The sequence below is a fragment of the Ipomoea triloba genome, chromosome 4 (genome assembly GCF_003576645.1).
Source record: "Ipomoea triloba cultivar NCNSP0323 chromosome 4, ASM357664v1".
Lineage (NCBI taxonomy): Eukaryota > Viridiplantae > Streptophyta > Magnoliopsida > Solanales > Convolvulaceae > Ipomoea > Ipomoea triloba.
Genome location: NC_044919.1, coordinates 27,472,276 through 27,497,403, shown reverse-complemented (window position 1 = coordinate 27,497,403; position 25,128 = coordinate 27,472,276). Strand labels below are relative to the sequence as shown.

At 36.3% G+C, this 25,128-nt stretch overlaps 4 protein-coding genes and 1 long non-coding RNA gene across 5 annotated transcripts; 2 read left to right on the top strand and 3 right to left on the bottom strand.

Annotated features, from left to right (window-relative positions):
- Positions 1-4,691: 4,691 nt before the first annotated feature.
- LOC116016096 (protein FAR1-RELATED SEQUENCE 5-like) lies at positions 4,692-6,768 on the top strand. Its single transcript, XM_031256259.1, has 2 exons — positions 4,692-5,437; positions 6,060-6,768. Exons 1-2 carry the CDS (start codon positions 4,692-4,694, stop codon positions 6,766-6,768), a joined length of 1,455 nt encoding a protein of 484 aa, XP_031112119.1.
- Positions 6,769-8,602: 1,834 nt separating this feature from the next.
- On the bottom strand, positions 8,603-10,747 carry LOC116017620. Its single transcript, XM_031258236.1, has 8 exons — positions 10,589-10,747; positions 10,324-10,473; positions 10,089-10,229; positions 9,745-9,971; positions 9,507-9,687; positions 9,299-9,415; positions 9,041-9,178; positions 8,603-8,926 (listed from the first exon to the last, which is right to left on the bottom strand). Exons 1-8 carry the CDS (start codon positions 10,730-10,732, stop codon positions 8,603-8,605), a joined length of 1,422 nt encoding a protein of 473 aa, XP_031114096.1. The 5' UTR covers positions 10,733-10,747.
- Positions 10,748-11,112: 365 nt separating this feature from the next.
- LOC116016095 lies at positions 11,113-11,670 on the bottom strand. The gene is made up of 2 exons (XM_031256258.1): positions 11,615-11,670; positions 11,113-11,523 (listed from the first exon to the last, which is right to left on the bottom strand). Exons 1-2 carry the CDS (start codon positions 11,624-11,626, stop codon positions 11,113-11,115), a joined length of 423 nt encoding a protein of 140 aa, XP_031112118.1. The 5' UTR covers positions 11,627-11,670.
- A 166-nt stretch (positions 11,671-11,836) lies between these two features.
- Positions 11,837-15,398, bottom strand: LOC116017598. The gene is made up of 3 exons (XM_031258208.1): positions 15,143-15,398; positions 12,094-12,866; positions 11,837-11,988 (listed from the first exon to the last, which is right to left on the bottom strand). The coding sequence occupies exons 1-3, from the start codon at positions 15,204-15,206 to the stop codon at positions 11,926-11,928; spliced, it is 900 nt and encodes a 299-aa protein (XP_031114068.1). The 5' UTR covers positions 15,207-15,398; the 3' UTR covers positions 11,837-11,925.
- A 2,445-nt stretch (positions 15,399-17,843) lies between these two features.
- Positions 17,844-18,664, top strand: LOC116014977. The gene is made up of 3 exons (XR_004097520.1): positions 17,844-18,032; positions 18,297-18,344; positions 18,501-18,664. It is a non-coding gene; the product is annotated as an uncharacterized LOC116014977 (long non-coding RNA).
- Positions 18,665-25,128: the final 6,464 nt, after the last annotated feature.

The following is a 25,128-nucleotide window of genomic DNA, read 5'->3' as shown; positions in this document are numbered from 1 at the left end:
TTATTCATGTGTAATAGCCCATTATTAGTGTAAATATGAACATTGTGGTCCTAATTAATATATAACCATAGGTTGGGGTTAAGCTTACATGTAAAACTAGAAAGTGATTGAATAGTAACAATGAAGAAACAAGAAGGCTTTGAGTAGTTTGGAGCTCTTAAAGCTTAGAATGGAATGTTCTCGAATCATCCCTTTGTCTAATTATAAATATGATATTTATACTAGTTATTTTTGGGTTACAATGTTTAAATGGTTACAAACTAGATAATTATGTGTGTCGTCCTCTGTGCATCGTCTCCTGTTGGAAAATTGCACTAAAAATTACATTTTAAGTGGTCATTTTATGGAATAAATATATGTGGGTCCACTTTCGATTTGGGTCGGGTCAAAGTGGATTCGGGTTCTTCGTAGTTAGACGAAGAGATCGATATATTATACGCTCAAAATGGATAATGGGTGAATGAGAAATTGATTCTCAAAGTAGACCCATTTGAGATGGAATTTAAAGTGAGGAAAAGCTTATGTAGCTTTGTCCCACATTAGTTGGGAATGAACATTTGCCCCACTATATATACAAGGGTCTTTTTATGACTAAGTAACTTGTATAACATAGATGCTCTCTCTCGTGTGCAGGGGGTGCGCCTGAAAAGGCTTGACTCGTGTACGCGGGCACGAATGTCGTTCGGAATAAGTTATGCGAGTTATTTCTTATTTAAATGGAATAGTAGTGGGTCATCTATTCTTTCAAGCCACCTGCGTTTCATCCCACGTTTTAGTTCCAAGTTTTAGTTCCAAGTTTGTGTGCTCAAACGCAGGAGTCGTAGTACGTTTGATCCTGGGAAACCTAGGCCGCAACGCTCCAGCACCCTGGGAGGCGGTAAATAAGGTTTTAAGGACAGTGACAACGCGACTCGTGCTTCCAACCGTCCCAAGTTCATACAGTTCACCCCATCAACTTCCAGGTTTATTCAACCTCGTATGGTTCTATTTCCTGGTTGTATTTTTAATCCTTCGTGGATTATTTCTATTATTATTATTTATTGTATTTTTCAATTTTCTTTGTGATTTTCTAGAATCAGATTCCTACATCTCCCACACCCCATTCTGGTACATAATTAGAGTAAAATTCATTGTGCGTAAGTGCGTAACTAACTCTAGTGTCATCTTAACAGTAGTTAGAATAAATTTGGACGTATATGACCGAGTTGCTCATTCCTCAGCTCTTTACCTTAAAGATTGTCTTATCGTTGGTTTAATTAGTTGAGCTTCAAGTTCAGTTGTCAGTTGTACTGTCACGCTATGAGTGAGATCCTGTGATAATTTCGTCAGCACTCAAACTATGTAGAAAAAAGTAAGTCGCACTAAAGAGACATTGTTGTTTAATATTTAATAATATTTTAATGTAGTGTAGTGGTTTAGATGAAACCCTTTATTTTAAGGTTGAAGATTTTGATGTTGATGTTATGTATGGTGAATATCTTATATGTACTAAAAAAAAAAAAGAAAAGCTATATGATTGATTATTGTTAACTAGTTTGGTGCTTAAATATTTTATATATTTGTATACAGGAATAAAAAGGATTTGATCGAATAGACAAACGTACCTAACATTACTGACCAAAATTTATAATTTGAAACGAAAGTCATAACTTTGGATAAGCTTGAGGATTTTGATGTCTATTGGCAACAATATAAAAGAGAAGTCAAATAATGAGAGTATTATTATTTAATTTCCTTAATTTTTTTGGTATGCAAAAAACACAATAGTGGTTTTGCTTGGAAATTAGCTGGTAAGGGTTATTTTTATATATGGATGATCCTACACAAAACAAAAATTTTCATCAAAATTTTTAATCATATAATATGCCAATATTTATATTTTTAACACGAGGTGAAGTTTGACTATTCATAATAACCAACGAATAAAAATAGTTATATTTTCAAGTTAGATAGTGAATATTTTTAATGAAGAATATTTTAGTAATTCAATTCTATCTTTAAAAAAAATCATTTAAATACTAACTATTTTATCATGCCAAAGACCCTGTGGTTTAGTGACATCCGGTGTCCCGATTAACACTCCCACATGGATGATGGAAGTGGGTTCGAGCCTCAGTGGAGTCAGTAGTGCTCAAAAAACAAAAAAAAAAACTATTTTATCATATTGTATTCATTATTGTTGAAATAGGATTCTATATCACCTAATATAAGTAGATTATTGAATAACAGTTTTATATACATTTTAGTAAATTTTATTCCTAATATGAAGTGTGTGTGTATATATATATATATATATATATATATATATATATATATATATATATATATATATATGGGGGCTGGATCCAATGAGATCACCATCTAAGATGAGATCATGAGATTCAATCTTAGCCATTTATTAAATTGGAATGAAATGGTTAGGATTAATATTTAAATATGAATTTTTTTAGGACATAATTTAGAGAAAAGGCTAGAGCTGTAATTTGTTTAGAATGTATTATAATAGGAAAATAATTAAACATAATAATTCCCATATATTAAGGAATTCTAATCATGGTAACCAAGTATAAGTTTTATGGGATATTTTATCTGTTTTGAACAAACACCGTGACAATACTGTAACAATTAGTCGAAGTAGGTTACCGGAGACTTCCATGGATAATATGTTTGACGGTATGTTGTTACAACTTTGTATTTCACTTTTGAGTTTTTTGTTTCTGATTCTAAATGGTGTGTGCATTTATAGCGCATGGAGTGTGCATATTCCTGAGTTTGATTGAATGAAGCAACGCGTAATTACTTTGTATTTCACTTTTGAGTTTTTTGTTCCTGTTTCTAATGGTGTGTGCATTTATCGCACATGGAGTGTGCATATCCCTGAGTTTGATAGAATGAAACAAGGCGTAGTTTAGTAGGGAATATGTTGGAGTTTTAATGGAGTGTAATAATTTAGTGATTGGTGTGTGCTTGTGTTAGTTTTAGCGTGTGCATAATTCTGTATTTCACTTTTGAGTTTTTTGTTCCTGTTTCTAATGGTGTGTGCATTTATCGCGCATGGAGTGTGCATATCCCTGAGTTTGATAGAATCAAACAAGGCGTAGTTTAGTAGGGAATATGTTGGAGTTTTAATGGAGTGTAAGAATTTAGTGATTGGTGTGTGCTTGTGTTATTTTTTGCGTTTGCGATGTGGTTTGATGAGTTAGTGTGTGCGCTGTAGTTTGATGGTGTGTGCACACGGCTGGGGGATTTTTTTTTAACACTAATTACATTATGACATTTTTATGTCTCGATATGGTTACTTCCATGAGTGATTTCGGGATTTGTTTGGTTATGGTGTGTGTTTGTGTTGTAGTGGCTTTAGAGAAACTAGTGTGCGCTAGTTTTTTTATTGGAAGTGGTGTGTGCTTGTGTTAGTTATAGCGTGTGCATAATTCTGTATTAGTTTGTTATTAATTTTGCATATTCGTTAAGTATATTTCAGTGATTGATTTCTCTATTAGCATATTCGTTAAGTATATTTCAGTGATTGATTTCTCTATTAGTTTGGTAAGGGTTTGCGTTAATGTTTTAGATTTCTCTATTAGTTTGGTAAGGGTTTGCGTTAATGTTTTATCGGGTGGAGGGACGCCAATTTAGAGCATTGTATTATATTACTCTTTTTGAGGGACGCCAATTTAGAGCATTGTATTATATTACTCTTTTTTAAATACTTGAATTTAGTAGTTTGTATTATATTACTCTTTTTTAAATACTTGAATTTAGTAGTATGCACGTAAGTGTATGGATTTCGGAGTTTTTGCGTAGTAGTATGCACGTAAGTGTATGGATTTCGGAGTTTTTGCGTTTGCGATGTGGTTTGATGAGTTAGTGTGTGCGTTGTAGTTTGATGGTGTGTGCATATGGCTGGGGGATTTTTTTTACACTAATTACATTATGACATTTTTATGTCTCGATATGGTTACTTCCATGAATGATTTCGGGATTTGTTTGGTTATGGTGTGTGTTTGTGTTGTAGTGGCTTTAGAGAAACTAGTGTGCGCTAGTTTTTTTATTGGAAGTGGTGTGTGCTTGTGTTAGTTATAGCGTGTGCATAATTCTGTATTAGTTTGTTATTAATTTTTCATATTCGTTAAGTATATTTCAGTGATAGATTTCTCTATTAGTTTGGTAAGGGTTTGCGTTAATGTTTTATCGGGTGGAGGGACGCCAATTTAGAGCATTGTATTATATTACTCTTTTTTAAATACTTGAATTTAGTAGTATGCACGTAAGTGTATGGATTTCGGAGTTTTTGCGTTTGCGATGTGGTTTGATGAGTTAGTGTGTGCGTTGTAGTTTGATGGTGTGTGCACACGGCTGGGGGATTTATTTTAACACTAATTACATTATGACATTTTTATGTCTCGATATGGTTACTTCCATGAGTGATTTCGGGATTTGTTTGGTTATGGTGTGTGTTTGTGTTGTAGTGGCTTTTAAAGAACCTCATGTGCGTTATTTTTTTATTGGAAGTGGTGTGTGCTTGTTTTAGTTATAGCGTGTGCATAATTCTGGAATACACTTGTATTAGTAGTTTGATCCACTTCACTGAAAATTTTATTCTCTCCCCACCATATGTAGGACCCAGTGATCAGACCGTGGAGATGCAAACTACTGATATGGAAGAATCTGCAGACGTTCCCAATTACTGGATGACAACATGTGACTCCTCTCTTAAGCCAGTTGTAGGACAGAGATTTGAAAGTTTAGAAAATGGAATTAAATTTTATATAAAGTATGCTTCAGCAGCTGGTTTTGATGTACGCCGCAGTACAGAAATAAAGAACAAATATGGTGTTACCATTAAAAAGTATTTGGTTTGTTCCCGGGAAGGATATAAGGAGGCTAAAGATACAGATCTAATGGAAAGTGGAGCACCAACACACCCCAAACGTCGACGTACTTCTAACAGAGTGGGATGCATTGCTAAGATAATTTTCAGACTAAATGTGGAGGTGTACGAAGTGGTGTCATTCGAAGAAAGGCACACACACGATTTATGCGGGGACAATTACAAACCGTTCATGAAAGTGAATCGGAAACTAGACATTGGGCATCAGCACTTCATTGCAAACTGTGCTAAAGCTAACATTGGGCCTAGTAAGACTTTCAACCTATATGCAGAAATGGTGGGAGGAACCTACAAAGTGGGTGCTACGCAACAAGATTTCAAAAACTACAAGAGAGAAATTTTGGCATACATGAAGGGTGGGGATGCGCAGATGGTTCTAACCAACTACCTTGAAAAGAAGTCAGACTGCGATGATTTCTACTTTGAATATGAGGTGAATGAAAAGGATCAATTGAGCCGTGTGTTTTGGGCCGATGGTGTTGCAAGAAAACAGTTTAGCTTATTCGGAGAAGCCATGGCGTTTGACGCGACATACCAAACGAACAAGTAAGTCCCTCAATAACATTGACGAAAATCCATTCTGATATGAAGTGATTTATTACATTGTTTGAAACATGTGTGGTTGTTGATGTATGTGCGGGTGTATGTAAATCAACGTGTTTGCTGTGTTTATTGTATGCTACAACCAGTCTGTGTGCGTGTGTGTAGTTTTGGTTGTCGAAGGAGTAGTGAGTGTGTTAAACGGTGCGTGAATGTCGGTGTGCACTGGTGTGCGTGTTAGCGTTATGGTATGTGCACTACAATGTGCATTGGTGTGTGACTGGTAGAGTTGCGGTGTGTGCATTATGCTGGTTAGTGGTGTTGGAAAGAATGTAATGTGTGTGCACGTTTTTATATGTGCGTGTGTGTAGTTTTGGTTGTTGAAGGAGTTGTGAGTGTGTTTGTCGGGTGTGAATGTCGGTGTACACTGGTGTGCGTGTTAGCGTTCTGGTATGTGAATTACAATGTGCATTGGTGTGTCTACGGTAGAGTTGCGGTTTGTGCATTATGCTGGTTAGCGGGTTTGGAAATAATTTAATGTGTGTGCACGTTTTCTATTTGTGTGCTTCACTTTGGTGCACTCATGCATTGTTCTCCAAAATATAATGTGGTGTGTTTCAATGCATAGGTACAAGCTAGTGTTTGTTCCATTTACCGGCGTAGACCACCATAAGAGATGTGTTACATTCGCTGCGGGATTGATTGCTAGCGAAGATGAGGAGTCTTACCGTTGGCTTTTAATCAACTTCAAAAAAGCAATGGGGAGAACCCCACCAATAACAATCACCGATCAAGACCCAGCCATGAAAGTTGCCATTGCTATGGAGTTTCCCGAGACCCGTCATCGTTTCTGCATGTGGCATATAATGACTAAAGTTGGGGACAAAGTAGGAGCCGAAATGGCAAAGAATACTGAATTTCGCCGCGCGCTAAACAGTGTTGTGTGGAATGAAAATTGTATGCCTGAAGATTTTGAGAATGGTTGGAATGGTGTTGTGCATAAATATGGGCTACAAGATAATGGATGGTTGAAGCTTATGTATGAGCAACGTGAATCATGGATACCTGCGTATTTCCAAGTTATGTTTATGGGAGGGCTGTTGCGAACAACTTCTCGTTCGGAATCCGAGAACAGTGTTTTCCGAAGTAATACTAGTAAACATATGTGTCTTGTGGAATTTTTCTATCAGTTTGAGCGCACAATCAATAGGCAACGAAGTAAACAAGCTGAATTAGATGCCGCTTGCAATGGCCACCTTCCTACCCTAAAGACACCGTTGAGTGTTGAGCGTGAGGCAGCGTCAATATACACATTGGCAATTTTTTACCAGTTGTAGGGAGAAATAATAGGTGCATGTTTCTCCTGCCGAGTGCGATCATTCGCAGTTAGCGAACCTACCCGGACATACGCGATTGAAGACGATAAAGCGAAGTCATACACAGTGGTAGTTGAAAATGGGAGCAACAACATCAGTTGCACATGCCGAATGTACAAAATGATTGGGCTGCTTTGTAGGCATGCTTTTGTAATACTGAAAGATGAGCGGTTCGATCATATTCCACCATAGCACATCACTCCACGTTGGACACGGGATGCTGCTCAAAAAACAGGTCGTGATCCGTATTCGTGCACGCAAGCGGAAGAATTACAAAGTGCAGCTAAGAGTTTGGAGGAAACCCAGGTAATAAATACTTTCTACAAGTGTTTGGGATTAGCTAACGGGAAGGTTGAAAAATTGCAGCAAATTGCCCATGCACTAGGAGGGGTTGAAACGTCAATGTCCGGGGACAAAGACAGTGGGGAGGCAAATCTTGGAAAACGTGCAACAATGGAAACATACTGTGGGATACCAGCTCCGGAAACAATCCTAGTGCACCCGCCACAAGTATCGAAGAACAAAGGTTCTGGCAAACGAATTAAATCGATGAAAGAGATTGCGATCAAGGGAATGAGAAAGAAATGGCGTACATGTGCGACATGTGGACTGGCGAACGGACATAATAGCCGAACTTGCCTTAAAAGGTAGAAACGGGCATTTGGATTTGCTGGTGTACTGGACAGTAGCGTATAATTGTATTGGTGATTTAGTAGTGAACTTTGTGATTTTGAATTTAAGATTTCTCTTTATACTGGTTTAATCGTTGAAGAACCGTTATAGTTTTTGTTTAACATTTGTGCATGACTGGAATATTTTATATATTTTTTGGTTTAACCTCAGTTGGTGTTTGTGTATAAACAAGTGTGGGATCCAACATGCTGGTGTGTGCGACGTAGTTGGTCGTGATATCCATTTGTTTTCTAAGGTCGGTGCATAGTAATAGTGTATGCGCAATAGTAGTCAGCTGTGTGCTGTGCATTGGTCGGTTTATTCAATAGGTGTTTGCGCTCCAGTATGTGCGTTTCAATGATTTGGAGTTGTGTGCAATGCGATGGTGTCTGCGTGAATTCGTAATGGTGTGTGCATTCCACTGTAATACCCACACTTAATAACTGTGGATTTGTTTGTGTAAACTGTTTACCAATAAAAAATGCCCTTTAATGTTCTTGATTGATTTAAGTAATCATGGAAGGCAAATACAAACAAAAATGGGGAAAGAAACTTTAGTAATTTAGAAAAAGTAGGATAAAACATGCACATTGGAGCCACGTGTTAAAGGATAGTATTCAGAAATAAATGAGAAAGCATGCAGAGTGGATTCCTACGCATAAGAACGCACACAGTTACACCTTAAAGAGCACAAACTTAAGTACGGTAATCAATGGGAGGTAGTGGAGTACATATATGGCTTGATGTGCAATACAGTGTACTGGTTTGTGCGTAACTAATACTAGGTACTGGTTTGTCCCTAACCTTTTCTCCGGTGTGTGCATATTGATAGTGTATGCGCAAGATTTGTTAGCTGTGTGTTGTGCATTGGTGGGTTTATTCAATTGGTGTGTGCGATCCAGTATGTGCGTTTCAATGATTTGGAGTTGTGCACAATGCGAAGGCGTGTGCGTGTATTCATAATGGTGTGTGCATGCCACTATTAAATGCTGTGGGAGAGGTGATTCAATATCAATGACAAGTACGTATTAAACAGAACTGCTGTCTTATTGGTTAAAAATAAAATTCAACATCAGCTGGTACCGAAAATGAAGGACATTAGTAACACATATATGTATAGTGGTCAACGTATAGTGGCTTCAAATCCCCCCACTGCGTTGACGTTGGGCAGACGGTGTGTGTTGTTATGAAACAGCAAAAGTTCTGACATGAGCCTTACGCGCATTTCACGCACACACCTTGCATCACCCCTCCGAATACCACAATCCCAAGAGGCTATCGACTGCCCTACATACGTCTCCATATGGCGCATTGCAAATACACCAGAGTCGATGCTGTTTTTTGTTTCGCGCCATGACATTCGAAGGCGTCGTGGTTGCAGTGCAGTGACCTTTATGTAGAGTGCAGGGAATGCGGAGTCCTCGAAGAATACGGAGAGCAAATCATGCTAAATAAGCAAAGTTAATACAAACATACAAGAGAGTTAGTTGAGATCAACCATATGACAAACATACATTAGATTAGCAGAATAACTAAGTACGAGTAGTAGAACGTGGTATACCAGCTGCATATGGGTTTGGCCATATTTTTCGAGTGAATCACCACCAGTAGATAAGTTATCAATAATAACGAACTTCAATCGTCTTACATCAACAGAAATAACATAATAATGTGTGCCATGCAATATAGGGAAAATGAACTGCCAAAAAGAAAAAACAATTAAACTCGTAAAACGCAAGTGATAATTAAGTGGTGGGGCTATAATAGAACATAACTAGGACGGATGTGCGTTGTACATAACAGGATCAAAGACACTCACCATGTCCACATCTCCCCATGTAGCATAACTTGTTAACTTTAATTCGGCCTCCATCCGCTCAGTGAATAATTGTAATCGATGTGAACGGGGTGCTTGAAAGTTACTAACTCTGTGCAACTACATTTAATAAAGAAACCCATGAATGTTAACAAATGTGCATAAAAGTGTGTTAAAAATGTGTAATTGAGCAATGTTGTAGAAAGCACACCGTTGTAGCTGTTGACACGAAAAACCTACTAGGTGCAGCAATTGGTTTACCCCGCTCCCTAAAGTTTAGTAGTGATGCCCAAGCATTGATTATAGCAACCGCCACTTGATTGCCTTCCAATAACGACATAAAGTCCTCCCGGCGTGCAGACCACCCACCATAATTAAATAACTCCGCATTCCTAAACAAACAAAAGAAATCATATTNGCTATATCGTACATGTAGTTAAAAAGTATACCTGTCCAAATTAACGTTGGTAGCCATCCAATCATAGACAACCTGAGATTCCGGTTTTTTTACAGACCGCATTTGGAGTGTGCGGGTGCGGGTGCGTGGAGCATACGAATTCCAGTCGATTGTGCGCAACGGCACTACAGCCCCTAAGGGTTGGCGTGAAAACTTTTGAGGGGCAGCACATGTTTGATTGAAGACCATGCTGTAACCTGGATGAGTCCTAGGTATTTGCTGTATATGTAATGAAACAGTGAATATTAAAAGAAACCAAGACCCAAAGTAGTAGGAAAATAGAGTTGTTGTAAATTCGGAACACAAGACAAATGTTTCCGCAAAATGAAGGAATACCTGTATAGGGGTTTTGTCGTTATCGTTGCTACCAATTGCCCGGCCTTCACTTTGATTGATTTTCGTAACAGAATTTTGAACAGCCTTCCCAATCGAGGACTGGTGCTGAGGACCTGCGAACACAGGCACTGCAATGGGTCCCTAAAGTCCATGGAAAATGGTGTTATGGAGTTTTAGCTGATGCGTTGAACTTGTTAGGAGTGTGCAGGTCAGAGTGCAAAGAAATTAAACTTACTGCTGGTGTTGGGTTAGACGTAGATCCACGAGACGTGTCAAGTGTAGGCACAACATCATACTTGCGAGCAATTACTTCAGCCTCAGCCCACAGTTGAGTAGGGTGGTCATCTATCAAGTCGGGAGTTGATGAATGGTTCGTCACACATACCTATATAAGGGAAATGTCAAACAAAAGCGGTTCAGGTATGTGCGTGCACCATGTGAAACGGGTGCATCAGTGTAGTGCGGTGTGTGCAATTTGGTTGATAAGGAAAAATACTTACTGCAGTCAGTGTGTTTGACGTAGATCCATGTATCGGGCCAGCTGCAGGCACCACATCGTAATGACGTCGAATTGCTACTACCTTCTCCCATCGGGTGGAAGGGTGTTCTTGAGTTAAGCCAAGGCTGAATGATGGAATTCCCATAGAGACCTATATAATGTGAAATGGAAACATTGGGGTTCAAGTGTGTGCAGATTGTGTCTGAAAGGGGGTACAATCATGCGAGGCAGTAATGGGGATACAAGTACTAATAAATGTGATTGAAATAAAAGTTATAAGCTTGTGCGCAAAACAGAAACTTCATAGTACGACCTGCACTTACGGTATACAGATGCTTGCCCCCTGCGTTTACTACGACCACAAAAAACAGTACAGGCATAACAAAAAAGCAATGTGAATACAAGCAACCTACACCATAGGATAAGTGCTTACTAACTGACAAAAGTGATCATACAGTACTAACAACTTAACTATGCGGTAATTTCTTGCGCTTGTACACAATCATACTTACTGCATCTACGTCATCATACTGTCGAACAATAGCTTNCATCATACTGTCGAACAATAGCTTCAACCTCTGTCCATCCTTTGGTAGGAATATCAGCATTCGCGCTAACAGTAAATGAAAGAATTTGTTGAACAGAGTTGGTCTGCTGAGCCGCCTTCTCAATCGCCTCAACGGCACGTAGATTGTCTGGATTGTTCCACATATCCTCTTCCAGCTGCGTTGCACCACCCTCCGTACCACCATGGTTGTCTTCCGCTGTACGACCACGCTGATCAGATAGTGTAATGATCCTGCGAGCAGCAGAGAGCACATGGCGAAACATATCAGAACTGGTCGTATGACCCGGATGACTCTCTAAGAATTGCACCATATCATCCAGAGCCTTCCCTAACGCAACAGACTTGTCATCGAAGTCCTCAGCATCAGTCTGTAATAGTTATAATGTAGTGTTAAAAATAGAACAACCACATATTGAAGTAATTGAATAGTGCAAAGCTTAGTGATTAGTATGCACGCACAGTCAGCAACATTAACGCGCACAGACCAGAATACCTTTGGGACAGTTGTGTGAGCCTGTGAGTCTCTCCCACTAGTAGCAGCGTCTTCCTACAAAGGAAGCGGAAAGGGCAGGATCCCCATGGGAAAACAATGAGAATGTGAAGCAGAAATGCACACGCACATACTAGCAAACCACTCCTTGTGCAGTGACTAACTAAAATGGGAATTGAAACAAACCTGATTGTCAGTTGCAACAACAATATGTCCTTCTACAACCCCTCGGCCAAAGCCTCCAGCCCGAATCTCAGATAATTGTCTAGCCTTAAGATGTCTAGAACTCCACCCACGTAAAGATGGCACAAGACGAGGCACGACCCTGTCGGAATGCACAACCCTGTCCACATAAAGCAACTGAACCTTAGAGATATCAGTATCACGCACGCAATACATATAATTCACAAAATGATTATGAAAAAAGAGAATGAATTACAACACCTACCAGCAAGAAGACAATAGGACCAGAAAACTGCTTATCCGGATTATGGACCCACTGGGCATGTCTTTCAACCAAACTTTCCAATATGAACTTACACCAGTTCAAATTTTTAATACCATCAACATCCTCAAAATGATGAAAGACCGACTGGTTTGCATATCCGTTTGTCATCGTCCCACCCAAAACACTGACAACAAGAACGGCAAAATGGCGCTTAAACCAGACATCCCCCTCCAAAAGAGATCTGACCTTAGTTGCAATCATAGCCGGTGTGATATCATGTTTCTCTTTGTTGAACTTAGACCTCCATTCCTTTAAGGTATCACTGACATCATCCTTTTTTCTCTTTGTAATAACAACACTACCCTGCGGAAGACCCAATGTATAATGAACATCCTCCTCTGTAACAGGGAGGACCAATCCGTTCTCCAGGCTCAAACACATGTTAGTTGGGTCAAAATTACTAATCAGCCACCTACACATAGACTTTGGAATACCTTCAACCTGAAAGTCCAACATATCTCCAAGTCCAAGCGCACGCACGGCGTTCTTTTGACAAGCATTAAAGCGCTTAATTGGCCATGCTAAATGCTTTGGGCTGCCACGAATCTTCAATTCAGGAAACAACTGCACATCCTCCCCACCAAGCCCACTATCAGAATCATCTTGCACCGGGTCTGGTTGGACGGTAGTGGGCAAAACAACAGGGGGAGATTCCAAATTGTCCGAGGGCGGATTATCCAGCATATTAGCTTGAATACCTTCATCAGTGTCCCCTGTGAAGTGGGAAACTTTTAATTTAAGGCAGCCACACATTGATGAAAAAACCAAAACTGTAAGTATTTAAACAGAAACCCACCAAAGCTTAGAGAACATGGTAAACAATACTGTAAAACAAAACCAACCATAATGTAAATATTAGAATGTTATTTGATTCAACTTCAAAAGCGAATGAGAATTGGCAAAACTAGAATAATAGCATTTGGAAATGATAATGAAAATTACAAAGACCATGCACTATGGAGTCCAGGTGGTTACAGAATAGTATTTAAAAATGTGAAATAAATCAAAACGCATGCACGGTAGAGACCGACTAATAAGCACGCACACACCTGTACCATAAACAGCACACGCCGAAAAACCCTAAAAGAATGTCCAAGTATAGGAAAATGTAGAAAATTACAAAGACCATGCACTATGGAGTCCAGGTGGTTACAGAGTAGTAATTAAAAATGTGAAATAAATCAAAAAGCATGCACTGTAGAGACCGACGAATAAGCACGCACACACCTGTACCATAAACAGCACACGCCGAAATACCCCAAAGAATGGCCAAGTATGGGAAAATGTAGAAAATTAAGAAGAACATAGTGATAAATAAAAATGGGACACACAATTAAACCGTAAACAGAACACAGGCATAAATGCACAAACCCCCCAAGCTTATAGAACATGGTACACATATATCTAAACCCAACCCCAACCATAATGTAATAATACTATGTAATTTTATTCTATTTAAAAAGCAACTAAGAATTCGTAAAAGTAAAAGAATAGCAACTGAAAATGAGCAAGGTTCTTCTATAATTATGCACGCGCTATAATTATGCACACGGTTCTTCTATAATTATGCACACGCTATAACTAACACAAGCACACACCAATCACTAAATTCAAGTATTTATTACAATTACAAAGCAATGCACGCACGGTAATTCAGTTAAAACATACACTAGTAGCTCTCCCAAAAACATAACATAACTTTCATATTACACAAGCCAATGTTACGCACACGCTACCATCCACATACGCAAACACCAAAGACAAAAAGAATAATATAATAGTATGCTGTAAATTGGTGTCACTCCACCCGATAAAACATTTACGCAAACCCTTACCAAACTAATACAGAAATCAATCACGGAAAAATACATAACGAATATGAAAATTGGCATAATGTAATTCGCACAAAATAATCTCAAAACCAAGGAAAAAGAAACTACCTCAGCACACACCAAACAGTAGCCGTACCTTTCTTGATTTTATTTTTTTTTATAACCATACCTTTCTTGATTTAATCGACTAATTAACACCCATATTTCTAAAATATTCACAATCCCATGACTTAACGTACATGCATGATATGGATATGGTAATGAATATGTTTGTATCCTAGCTTGTAATAATGCCATTAATATATGTAATGCTCTCTGACTTTTGTGATATATTATATTCTAACCTTGTTGTTGATCATTTTCATCTTGTAGTATTCCAGGGACTAATCTAAGCAATCTTAAATTCAATACTGTACAATTCGATAACATAAAATTTTCAAAGATGTTATTGTTTGTACATGAATTTGTACTTTTGATTTAATATTTAAGAGACTATGCTCCTTCAATTTAAGTTGTTAAATTTTTCAGTAGTGTGCACACACCAAGCAAAACTACCTACAGTGCAATTTTTTATGGTAGTATTTTTTGATGATTTTAAACCAAATGCACCCTTACATCTGACTATAGTGTCGTGAAGAGATTATTGTGGTTGTGAGCTGGATTTTTGCTGAAATTTGTCATCTGTTATCTCTCTAGTCTCTACCCATTTTGATTGAAAAAACGCAATTCTGTCCCAAACAGGACACCACGACCACAACCTAAACAGCCCCACAAACAGGACAACACGACCACACCATGAAACAAAGCAAAACCTAGTGTTCAATATCAAAATACTACTATAAAAAATTTAACAAACCCATCATCTGATCTCATCACCTTGAATTGAAGCTCAATAATTATACAAACTGATTCCTAAAATTGTATTCCGGTATGTTGTAATTAGTCGAGTCCTGTTTCTAATTCTAATGGTGTGTGCATTTCTTAACTTTTCTGATTCCTAAAATTGCCACGCACATACCACTGTAATATGAACTCCCACTCACCGCCCCAAAACACAGTAACCCGGAATACCAAACAACCGCCTCATTGCTAACCCTAACCAAAAAAAACAAAAACGAGATGAAGAAATAAACACCAAAAAAGTGAACACGGAATACCTCCAACACCATTAGAAGCGTTCCTCCTCAGACGCTTCGACCTCCGAGTAGAAGAGCCCGCCATGGAACTCCAAGCCTATGACTATGCCGACAAGCGAGAGTGAAGAAGAGCCGACTGCAATGAATGTAGACCGGCGCCAAAACGTGAGAACACCTACGCAAGGGAGGATATCATCGGCGCCAGGGAAGGAAACCGGCGATGTATCGTTGGAGATACCAATCGCAAAAGGAAAACAATCGCAAAAAAATTGGGATTCCCGAATCGTCATTACGCAAATAAAAAATAAAATTAAAATATAACCCTCCCTGATCCCAAATGTGACGGGAAAACAAAATAAAATAATAAATAATTAAAATAAAATCTGAACCGTGAAATAAAAATAATAAATGGTCGAGATGTAATCTCATGATCTCGTCTAAATAGGGTGATCTCACCAGATCCAATTCCTATATATATATATATATATATATATATATATATATATATATATTTGCTTGTGTTTATTCCTTATTTACCTAACATACCTAATTTCGTGGGATGCTTGATTCCAAGAATTTAAAAAGAAAACAAATCTATATATAAATCAATATTATAAAACAAAAATATTAAAATTATTTCAAAAATAAATCATCTTCTCGTTAATAAATAACATAGTTATTATCATATGAAAACAAAATAGGTACATATTGAGACATTGATCTGATCGCGTTTCCTCTTTACACATACCGACGGATATAACAAAAACACACATCATCTTCTCTCCCTTTTTTTTCCCTCTTTTCCCATTTCCCTTTCGCACACGATGTCGCCATCAAGGAGAACTCACGCCATTTTTTTCTTTTCCCATTGACACACACTACAAGAAAATGCGCGATTCGCGACAGAAAATCGCGACAGAAACAATTCCGTCGCGATTTAGCAACGGAATTGCGACAAAATTGAATTCCGTCGCTAATCAACGACAGAATTGCGACGGAAGTATTTTCCGTCGCGATTCTTGGCGCAAATAGGAAAAAAATTCCGCGAAAACATGGCGGCAAAAATATCGCGACGGAATTTGCGACCGAATAAATTTCCGTTGCTAAATAACGACGGAAATAGCGACGGATTCAATTTCCATCGCAAAATAGCGACGGAAGTGACGACGGAACTGTTTCCGTTGCTAAAATGAACACTCGCAAATACATTACGACCATTCGACCAAGACGATAGACGACGTCGTTTTTTGTTTTTTGTTTTGTGTTTTTTGTGTTTTTCTTAAAGCATATTATTAAAAAAGAAAAAACCCTAAATCAGATTCATCTCCTTTACAGCCGCATTCCATTCATCCATTGGAACAAAATACCTCCATTTTCCTCCAGCCGCAACACATCTCCGCCGAAGACCATCGCCGCCGCCGTCGTCGACCAGCTGCCGCCTTCGTCCCAGCGTCGCCGTCGTCCCAGCAGGCAGCAGCCATCGCCGAATCCACTGCAATCGATCGATCCAGCCGTCGCCCCCCGTCGCAGTCGCAGTCGCCCTCGCCGTCGTCGACCAGCCGCCGCCTTCATCCTAGCATCGCCGTTGAAGTTCTCTCCACCGCCTCTTCCCTCTTCCCTCTCCCCTCTGCCGCTCTGCGCTCTGCCTCCTCCAGTCTGCCTCCGCCTCTACAGTCCGCTTTCGCCACCGTCTTCGCCTCTACAAACGCGGTCTCGCCACGCAGTCACGCCTGTCGCCAATCGTCGAATCGCCTCTTGCACTCTCAGTCAGCACCTCCAGCCCTCCAGAGTCCTGTCTCGCCCTCTTGTTCTAGTACCTGCAATTTTCTTCAATATCCTCAATATCTATACAATCTGTCTTCAATACTCTTTGCTATTTAATTTGTTTAATTTTTATTTGAGTTGGTATTTGATTTTGTTTAAATTTTGTGGGAAAACTATGTATTTAACTGGGATTTGTTTTCTGAGCTTGTAGGTTGTGTATATGGAAACTAATAGATATTTTTTGGATCATCTAAACATTTTAATATTAGGTTTCATTTTGATAGTGTGGGATAATGAAGTTGAGGATATCTCTGTGTGTGATAATACTTTGTTAGTTTTTATCTTAGCAGTTCAAGCACTTTCTTTATCTTTAGCAGTTCAAGCCTGGGATGACCAGGAGTTGCTTGGTTGGTTATTCTCATGTAATCTTGTTAGTTACCAAGATTTGTGTTATATTTGAGGCTTGGGTTATCTTCAAGTTGGTTTGGCATTGACTCGTTTAACCTAGATTGGAAGATTAGGGGTAGTTTGGTTAGTTATTTGAGTCTTCTTGTGTCAACTTGTTAATAACCTAGAGTCCTAGACTGGAGTTGTGTCTGAGTATTGGTTTGCTCATCAATTTTGTTCAGGTTTGACTCAGTTATATTTGAATTTTAATTGGGCTTGAATAATTTATTTCTCCATATCTTAAATGTATATTTACAGTCTTCAATTGATATATGTATACAACTGTTACATTACTAAGTCTTTAATGAGCTTGTAAGAACCCCATAGAAATTCAGTTTCGTAAACAAATAGTAATTGCTCTTATTGTTTGATGTGTTACTCTTGTCAAGTGAGACAAGCACCAATCTTTTCCTAGTCAAGTGAATTGGCTTTATCAATCAGCTTGATTAGTTATCTAGTGTATTGATATGAGAGTATGTATTTCTTTGAACTGAAATCTTGAAATCTTTGATGCACATGCACTTAGTAATTATGTTGTTCTTGTTGTCAGTTGATTACTTATGCCAATATTTTTTTTGTTGTGCTTCTAATTTCACAGGGCTTGAGGAGAAACAGTTTGTGAAAGCAACGCATGCTGATCAAGACTCGGGATTGGATCCTATTTTAACCGATTTGGTATAGATGTTGGTATACAATCCAGGTTGAGTGTGATAAACCTTTTTTATACATGTTGACTTCTGTGTATGCACACACTTATGTAGTCTACATGTTTTAACATACAACAAGCTTGATATAACAATAGATATTACTTTTTATAAGCTTCTGAAATTCAAGACTCTAGTGATGGCTATGTGCATGTTGAAAGGAAAAAGGCTCAGTAATAGTTTTCAGTGACAACCAATTTAACTTCTACTAAGGCTTGTGAAATTGATTTAACCTTGCTGCTTGTTATGTGTTTCCCCAGAGTCCAGGTTCCAAAATTTCAAGACTCAAAGTATTCATAGCCTCCCAGGTAATTTTCATAATGCTATTTGTTCTAGTACACACTACAGTTTCCAGTATAATGGTATAAATCCTATAATTCATTGTTAGTTTGCATATTAGGCTTACTTTCAAGTTTCCACTTTCCAGTATATTATTTTGAATATTATAATGCTATTTGTTCCAGTATATAGTCAAGACTGTCAACTGTGGCCAGAGCTGGGATATCTGTAGCAGCAATAGTATGAGTATTTTTATTGGCATTGCAAACCTGTAATTGCAAACCTGGCATTATTTTTTAGTTTGAGTGAACTACTGTAATTTTTTGGAATTGTAATTTCATAGTGTTTGTATGAGAGTTGCAGTGTGCAAAGAGCAATATTGTTGTTGTTGTTGATGTTGTTGTTGTTGTTTTTATTTTTTTTTTTAATTTTTTAAAGGGTATCCGCGACTGTTGTACAAAGAACAGTCGCGGATACCCTGATTTTTTTTTTAATATTTCATTGCCAAATTGCGATGGAATTATTCCGTCGCCATATTTCGCGACGGAATTATTCCGTTGCTATTCTGTCGCCATATTTCGCGACGGAAATTTTCCGTCGCGAATGGAGATACGACGAGCTGATAGACGACGAAAACGAATACCGTCATAATTTCGTCGCGAAACCTGTTTCGCGACGGAATTTGGCTGTTTTGCGACGGAATTGTTCCGTCGCGAATCGCGATTTTTCTTGTAGTGACACTCTTTTGCAACGACGACAAGAAAAACACTTATTTAGGAACTTCTTCTAGGTTTTTCGCGTTGATTGGGTTGAAGGTTGATGGTTGTTGCATGTCGTGCTTCTTGTGTTTGCACACGCCTCTTATGTTAGGGTTGGTTTGCTATGGTTGTAGTATTAACAGCAGGCCATGGTGTATGCGTTGTTAGTGTGTTGTTGGTTAATGGTTAATAGCTATTAGTTTGTGTTTGAAGTTTTCTAGTATTGAGTACATCCATGAATTTAGTTCATGATGAAATTAATATAATTAGGTGTGTGCAACAACGTTGACTAGTGTGTGCACGTATGTGTTAGTTGTTTAGATTTCAGGCGGATGCAAACCCATGATTGGTGTGGGGGTGTGTGCACGTATGTGTGGTACTAACGTACTGTGTGCAAAAAACGTCGTATATTGGATTGGGGTGAGGGTTTACGATTGGTGCATGCAGTGTTTCTTGTGTTTGCACACGCCTATTATGTTGGGATTGGTTTGCTATGGTTATAGCATTGACTCTAGGGTGTATGCATTTGTTAGTGTGTTGTTGATTAATGGTTACTAGCTATGAGTTTGTGTTTAAAGTTTTCTAGTATTGAGTCCATCCATGACTTTAGTTCATGATGGAATTAATATAATTAGGTGTGTGCAACAATGTTGACCAATGTGTGCACATATGTGTGGTACTATATGCATAAAACGTTATATATTGGGTTGGGGTGAGGGTTGACGGTTGGTGCATGCGGTACTTCTTGTGTTTGCACATGCCTGTTTTGTTAGGGTTGGTTTGCTATGGTTGTAGTATTGACTGCATGATGTATGCATTTGTTAGTGTGTTGTTGGTTAATGGTAACTAGCTATGATTACAGATGATATTATTTGCATTTATTCCATTAAAAAATCTCTTATAAATAAGGACATGTATTTAATCTAATTAAATCCATTTAAAGATTCAACATTATTTTACTATTTCACCCATTCCCCTTATTTTAAGTCAATTAAAACTTGGATTCTTAAACAATCATAACCATTAAAATTTATTAGATTGATGGTCATGATTTGATATCACAATCTCAACTAAATAGGTGATCTCATAGGAACCCTCATATATATATATATATATATATAATTCTGTTCCCGTGCCGTTAAACCTGAGTCATTGATCTTGCTTAAATCAACGTCGAGGATTACGAAAAAAAAAAACAGTGGCAATTTGACAATTTTTGCATTCAGATCAAAATTTAAGGTGCGTTTTTTCCTTCTTAAGATGCGTGGTTTTTGTACTTAAGGTGCATGTGTTTTTGTGCTTAAGGTGCGTGAATTGTGTGCATAAGATGAGTAGTTTTTGAAACTTAAGGTGCGTGATTTTTGTGCTTAAGGTGCGTGATTGTTTTGCTTAAGGTGCGTGATTTTTTGCTTAAGGTGAGTAGTTATTGAAACTTAAGATGCGTCAACCTAAACTTAAGGTGCGTGTTTTTCTTCTTAAGGTGCGTGGTTTTCCTTTTTAAGGTGCATGGTTTGTGTACTTAAGGTGCGTCAGTTGTTGAATCTTAAGGTACGTGGTTTACCTTCTTAAGGTGTATTGTTTTCCTTCTTAAGGTGCGCCAGTCTGAAGATTTAAGATACAATTTTTTTTTTTGCAGTTCCAAAACACAACCAATATTCTTTATAACATTTTCTCTACAAATTCATATTTATATTAATCCAACTTAAGTGCGTAGATTAGAAGCTTAAGATGCAATTAGTTTAGAATTTTTTTTAAAATAGCATTGATCACTGCACAACCACACTGGAATCTTTAACTGCACCTGAACCCTTCCCTATATATATATAGGGATGATTCACATGCAAATGGACTCCCAGATGAAAATGGGGTGAGATCTGAGTCGTTGATCTAATACAGATCAATAGCCTAGAATGAAGGTAAAAAAAAAAAAATTTAAAAAAATTCTTCCTAGACTGGTTGTTGTTGTTCTCATTTTCTCTCAGGAAATGTTCTTAATTTTATTGGATAAAGTGATGCACTTTAAGTTTCAAAGTGATAAACTTTAAGTTTCACGGTGATGCACCTTAAGTTTCAAACTGATGCACCTTTAGGTTTCGAAATGAAGAACCTTAAGTTTCGAAGTGAAGCACGTTAAGTTTTGAACTGATGCACCTTGAGTATTGAACTGATGCACCTTAAGTTTCGAACTTATACGTACTGAACTGATGCACCTTAAACTTCGAATTGATGCACCTTAAGTACTGAAATGATGCACCTTAAGTTTCAAACTGATGCACCTTAAGTTCCAAACTTATACACCTTAAGTACTGAATTGATGCACCTTAAGTTTTGAACTTATGTACTTTAAGTATTAAACTGATACACCTTAAGTACTAAACTGATGCAGTTCTAAGTTATACACTAATTTTCATCATTCTGGACTGTTGATTTTGACTAGATCAATGGTTGAGATTTCAACCCCTCCCCCCTCCCTCCATTTTTTTTTAACCTGAGAGCTCCTTCGCAATCTCGTGTGTGTGTGTGTGTAATTTTGTAAAAATGGTCCATGAATTGAATATGTACAGTAGTTTTTAGAAATAAACTTCCCAAAAAAAAAAAATTAATTGCTATAAAATTAAGTATTGGACGGAAGATTGGAGAGTCAACTTCTAATATCTTGCAATCGAAACGTGATGTTGATAGCTAAGCAAGTATAAGAAAATGAAATTGATTGTTCATTACTGACTATAAATTTTGGCATTGTGATAAGACTTTAATCTTGACAATTAATATTGTACAATTGAGGCTAATAGGTGCTTGGAGAGAGAGCGCTTAATCCTAACATTAAGAATTCTTTATGCTTGTATTGACAACTCAGATGGTCACTGAAACGAAGTTTGGGAAGAAATTTTTTTTTTATAATATCATATCATACTCTAAAAAATATGAGTAAATTATATCATTAAATTCTTAATATATTTCTCTTATTTAATAAATTAAAATTATTATATTCTGTATACTTTCTATTTTAAACATAGAAAACCAAAAAAAAAAAAAAAAAAAAAAAAAAAAAAAACCACTCCTCTCTCCCCCTCTCACTCTTTTTCCAAATGTTAATTTGACTGCTGAATGCTTGTTCCCTTTTGCACTAATAATGTCTCTTCATGAAAGGATTAAAGAATGATAAAAATAAAATTAAAAAAAAAAAAAGTGAAAGGGAATTTAATATTATATATATCTGATCTCTTGGACGTCGTAAAAGGGAATACCATGTATTGGTATTGCAGCGCCCGCCACCAAACATTTACCAACCAGCAATCAATCAACCAAAATTTTTAAATTATTTTAAATTAAACTTGCTCCTACTCTCTCTTGCACTCATATGCATATACTAAAACCATCATCAACTTATACTTTCAACCAATTTTAATTTCAACCTTAGGAATAATTCCAAAAAAAGCTTTTTTTTTTTCAGTCAAGTTCAAACATTAACTAACACAAATTAAAATTCATCAATAAACAGACACATAAAAGTCCAATTACAATAATGTTCATATTCATAACTTATAATACATAAAACAAAATTCGAAGCTTTGATATGATCTTTTGTTCAAATAATGGGTAAAAACTAATGAAGTCTAATATGCCCGTTGACATATGTACGAGTAATATATTTTTTTTATTAAATAAAAGATACTATTAAATGTATGAAAATAAATTAATGAATTACTTAGAATGGGCCGGGGTTTCTTAACTTTAATTTGTATTATAAATTTTATTAAACATACATTCATTTTACTTATTACTATTTGACATAGCAACAAGCTAATAAGCTAGTAATAATTGATTGTAGTGTTTAGTCAATGAAGAACGTGTGACGAAAATAATACTGAAAGGATGCATAAATTTTTTTTATTAATATTAATTTAACATGTAGTTGGATTTGTTTAGGCAAAAATTTGCTCTAATAAGAAATTTTTAGATTAAACGCTTACCATTATGTCAAAAGTCACAACTAAAATGAGAACTTTAACTTTATTTTCTTATACTTTATAATAACTAACGTTATTTTTTAATGACAAGATGTTAAACTTACTCATAGGGGGTGTATTCAATCATGACTTTTGTAGATTTTTAAAAACTTTTAAAATGATAGATTTTAATAAACTTTTATTGACTTTCATAGAGTCGTTCAAAACTTTTTAAAACTTTGTAAAACTCTATAAAAATATGTATAAAAAACTTGCATAAACTTTTATCAACTTTTTTATTTTAAAAAGTCTACAAAAGTCATTAAAATTCTAAATTGAATACATCCTTACAAACTTTCATAAGCAATTCATAACAATATTAAACACTAAAATTTATAGTTATAGAATTGTTCAAATAAAATATTTAAAAATATAATTACTTTTTCTTGAGAAATTAATATTTAAAAAAAATAATTACTAGTTGCATAAAATAAAAAAAAAATAATAATATATATATATATATAAATTATATTTGATATATTGCTAGGTATCAAGCAAAGAGCTATTATTTGCAATAACAATATGTGACTGCTAACAACAACAAGATGTTTCTCTTTGTAGCCTCAAATTGCTATTGCGAAAAATAGTTCACTATTCGTAATAGCATGTTGTTAAAAAGAAAAAAGAAAAAATATATTACGAATAAACATATGAATATACGAAACATATAGTAAAAGTTGACGGTGATAGATAAAAAAAATTTTAGAGGAAGATAGATGCTCTGTTCATGTATTTAGGAGAAAAAGTTTAGAAGTTAGGGATAAAATGTTCATAGAAAAAAAATCAAAATATACAAGCAACAATGAAATAAAAATAATATTATTTTGAATTTTTAGAGGAAGATTGTAAAGTTTAGGAGAGAGAAAAAAAATTGGTAGAGTTTAGGTATGTAGAAAATATAGGATAATGAAGAAAAAATAATTTATTGAATTTAGGTATAAAGTTTATAAAGTTTAAAATTTTAAATAAGGAGAAAAAATAGAGTTTAAATAGACAGAGAGAGAGAGAGAGAAAAAAAACTTCAGTGTTGGTAGAAAGAAAATTTTGAAATCTTGGGGTTGGGGGTTGGATTTCAACTATTTATATTTGAGAAGGAAAAGTATATAAAAGTCTACAAAAGTTCTAAAATTAAAAATCCTTACAAATTCATAACTTTTTGAATACCACATGATTTTTAAAGATTCTTGAAAAGTTTTAATTGAATACCACATGACTTTTAAAAACTCTTTAAAAATCTTGATTGAATACCGCATGACTTTTAAATACTCTCTAAAAGTTTGAATTGAATACCTCCAAACTTTTAAAGTTCATAAAAGTCTTTAAAATTCTATGAAAGTCATGATTGAATACACGCCCAACAAAATCCATAAACATTAAAAAACAAAAAAAAACAAAAACAAAGACAAACAAACAAACACACAAAATATGGATTAAACTTTGGTGGGGGTTCCCAATAAAGAGCAACATTTCTCGGCGATGCAGCTAAGAGAGCAATCTTTGTGGTTAGGCAATCAATTCAGTGGAGTGAAGCATTTTTGGTATTGGGATGGGGCATCTATGGACATCCAAATCCCAAACAAAGTGGCCAACCTTAGCTTCTTCATGCTGTCTGCTTTTATTTTGCCTATTTGGTTTTACCATTCTAGCAGCTTCTTCATCGATTATCATCATCACTACTTACAATGTATATTATCATATCGTACCAGCTTGGCAAAGTTAATAATGATTCTAGATTTTGATATATTGTGTATTGCCTAGCTATGATATGATCCATATAGTAAATATGTAGCTGTATGGGCAACTTCTTCATATATAAGTTAAAATATATGTTACATTATATTTTGTTTATCTTGTCTTATTTTTCATGTCTTAGTTTAATATTCATTCGTCAAATTAATTTTTCAACTTTTTTTTTTTATAATTTTGAAATCCCACATTTTATGTTTAATAATATTTCAAATATATGTATAATTTTATGCAATCATATGAGTATTTAAAAAAAAAATACAACTTAAGAACCTTTTGCTACCAAGCACCTTGTGCTC

Excerpts from the sequence above, each read along its gene's own strand:
- LOC116017598 (XM_031258208.1), bottom strand. The coding sequence starts at position 15,206 with ATGGCGGGCTCTTCTACTCGGAGGTCGAAGCGTCTGAGGAGGAACGCT. Across the intron at positions 12,867-15,142 it reads CGCTTCTAATGGTGTTGGAG|GGGACACTGATGAAGGTATT; the intron begins GTATTCCGTGTT and ends CCCACTTCACAG. Across the intron at positions 11,989-12,093 it reads GTCCTATTGTCTTCTTGCTG|GGTTGTGCATTCCGACAGGG; the intron begins GTAGGTGTTGTA and ends TTATGTGGACAG.
- LOC116017620 (XM_031258236.1), bottom strand. The coding sequence starts at position 10,732 with ATGGGAATTCCATCATTCAGCCTTGGCTTAACTCAAGAACACCCTTCC. Across the intron at positions 9,972-10,088 it reads ACGACAAAACCCCTATACAG|CAAATACCTAGGACTCATCC; the intron begins GTATTCCTTCAT and ends TTACATATACAG. Across the intron at positions 9,416-9,506 it reads TCGTGTCAACAGCTACAACG|TTGCACAGAGTTAGTAACTT; the intron begins GTGTGCTTTCTA and ends TATTAAATGTAG.
- LOC116016096 (XM_031256259.1), top strand. The coding sequence starts at position 4,692 with ATGACAACATGTGACTCCTCTCTTAAGCCAGTTGTAGGACAGAGATTT. Across the intron at positions 5,438-6,059 it reads GCGACATACCAAACGAACAA|GTACAAGCTAGTGTTTGTTC; the intron begins GTAAGTCCCTCA and ends TTCAATGCATAG.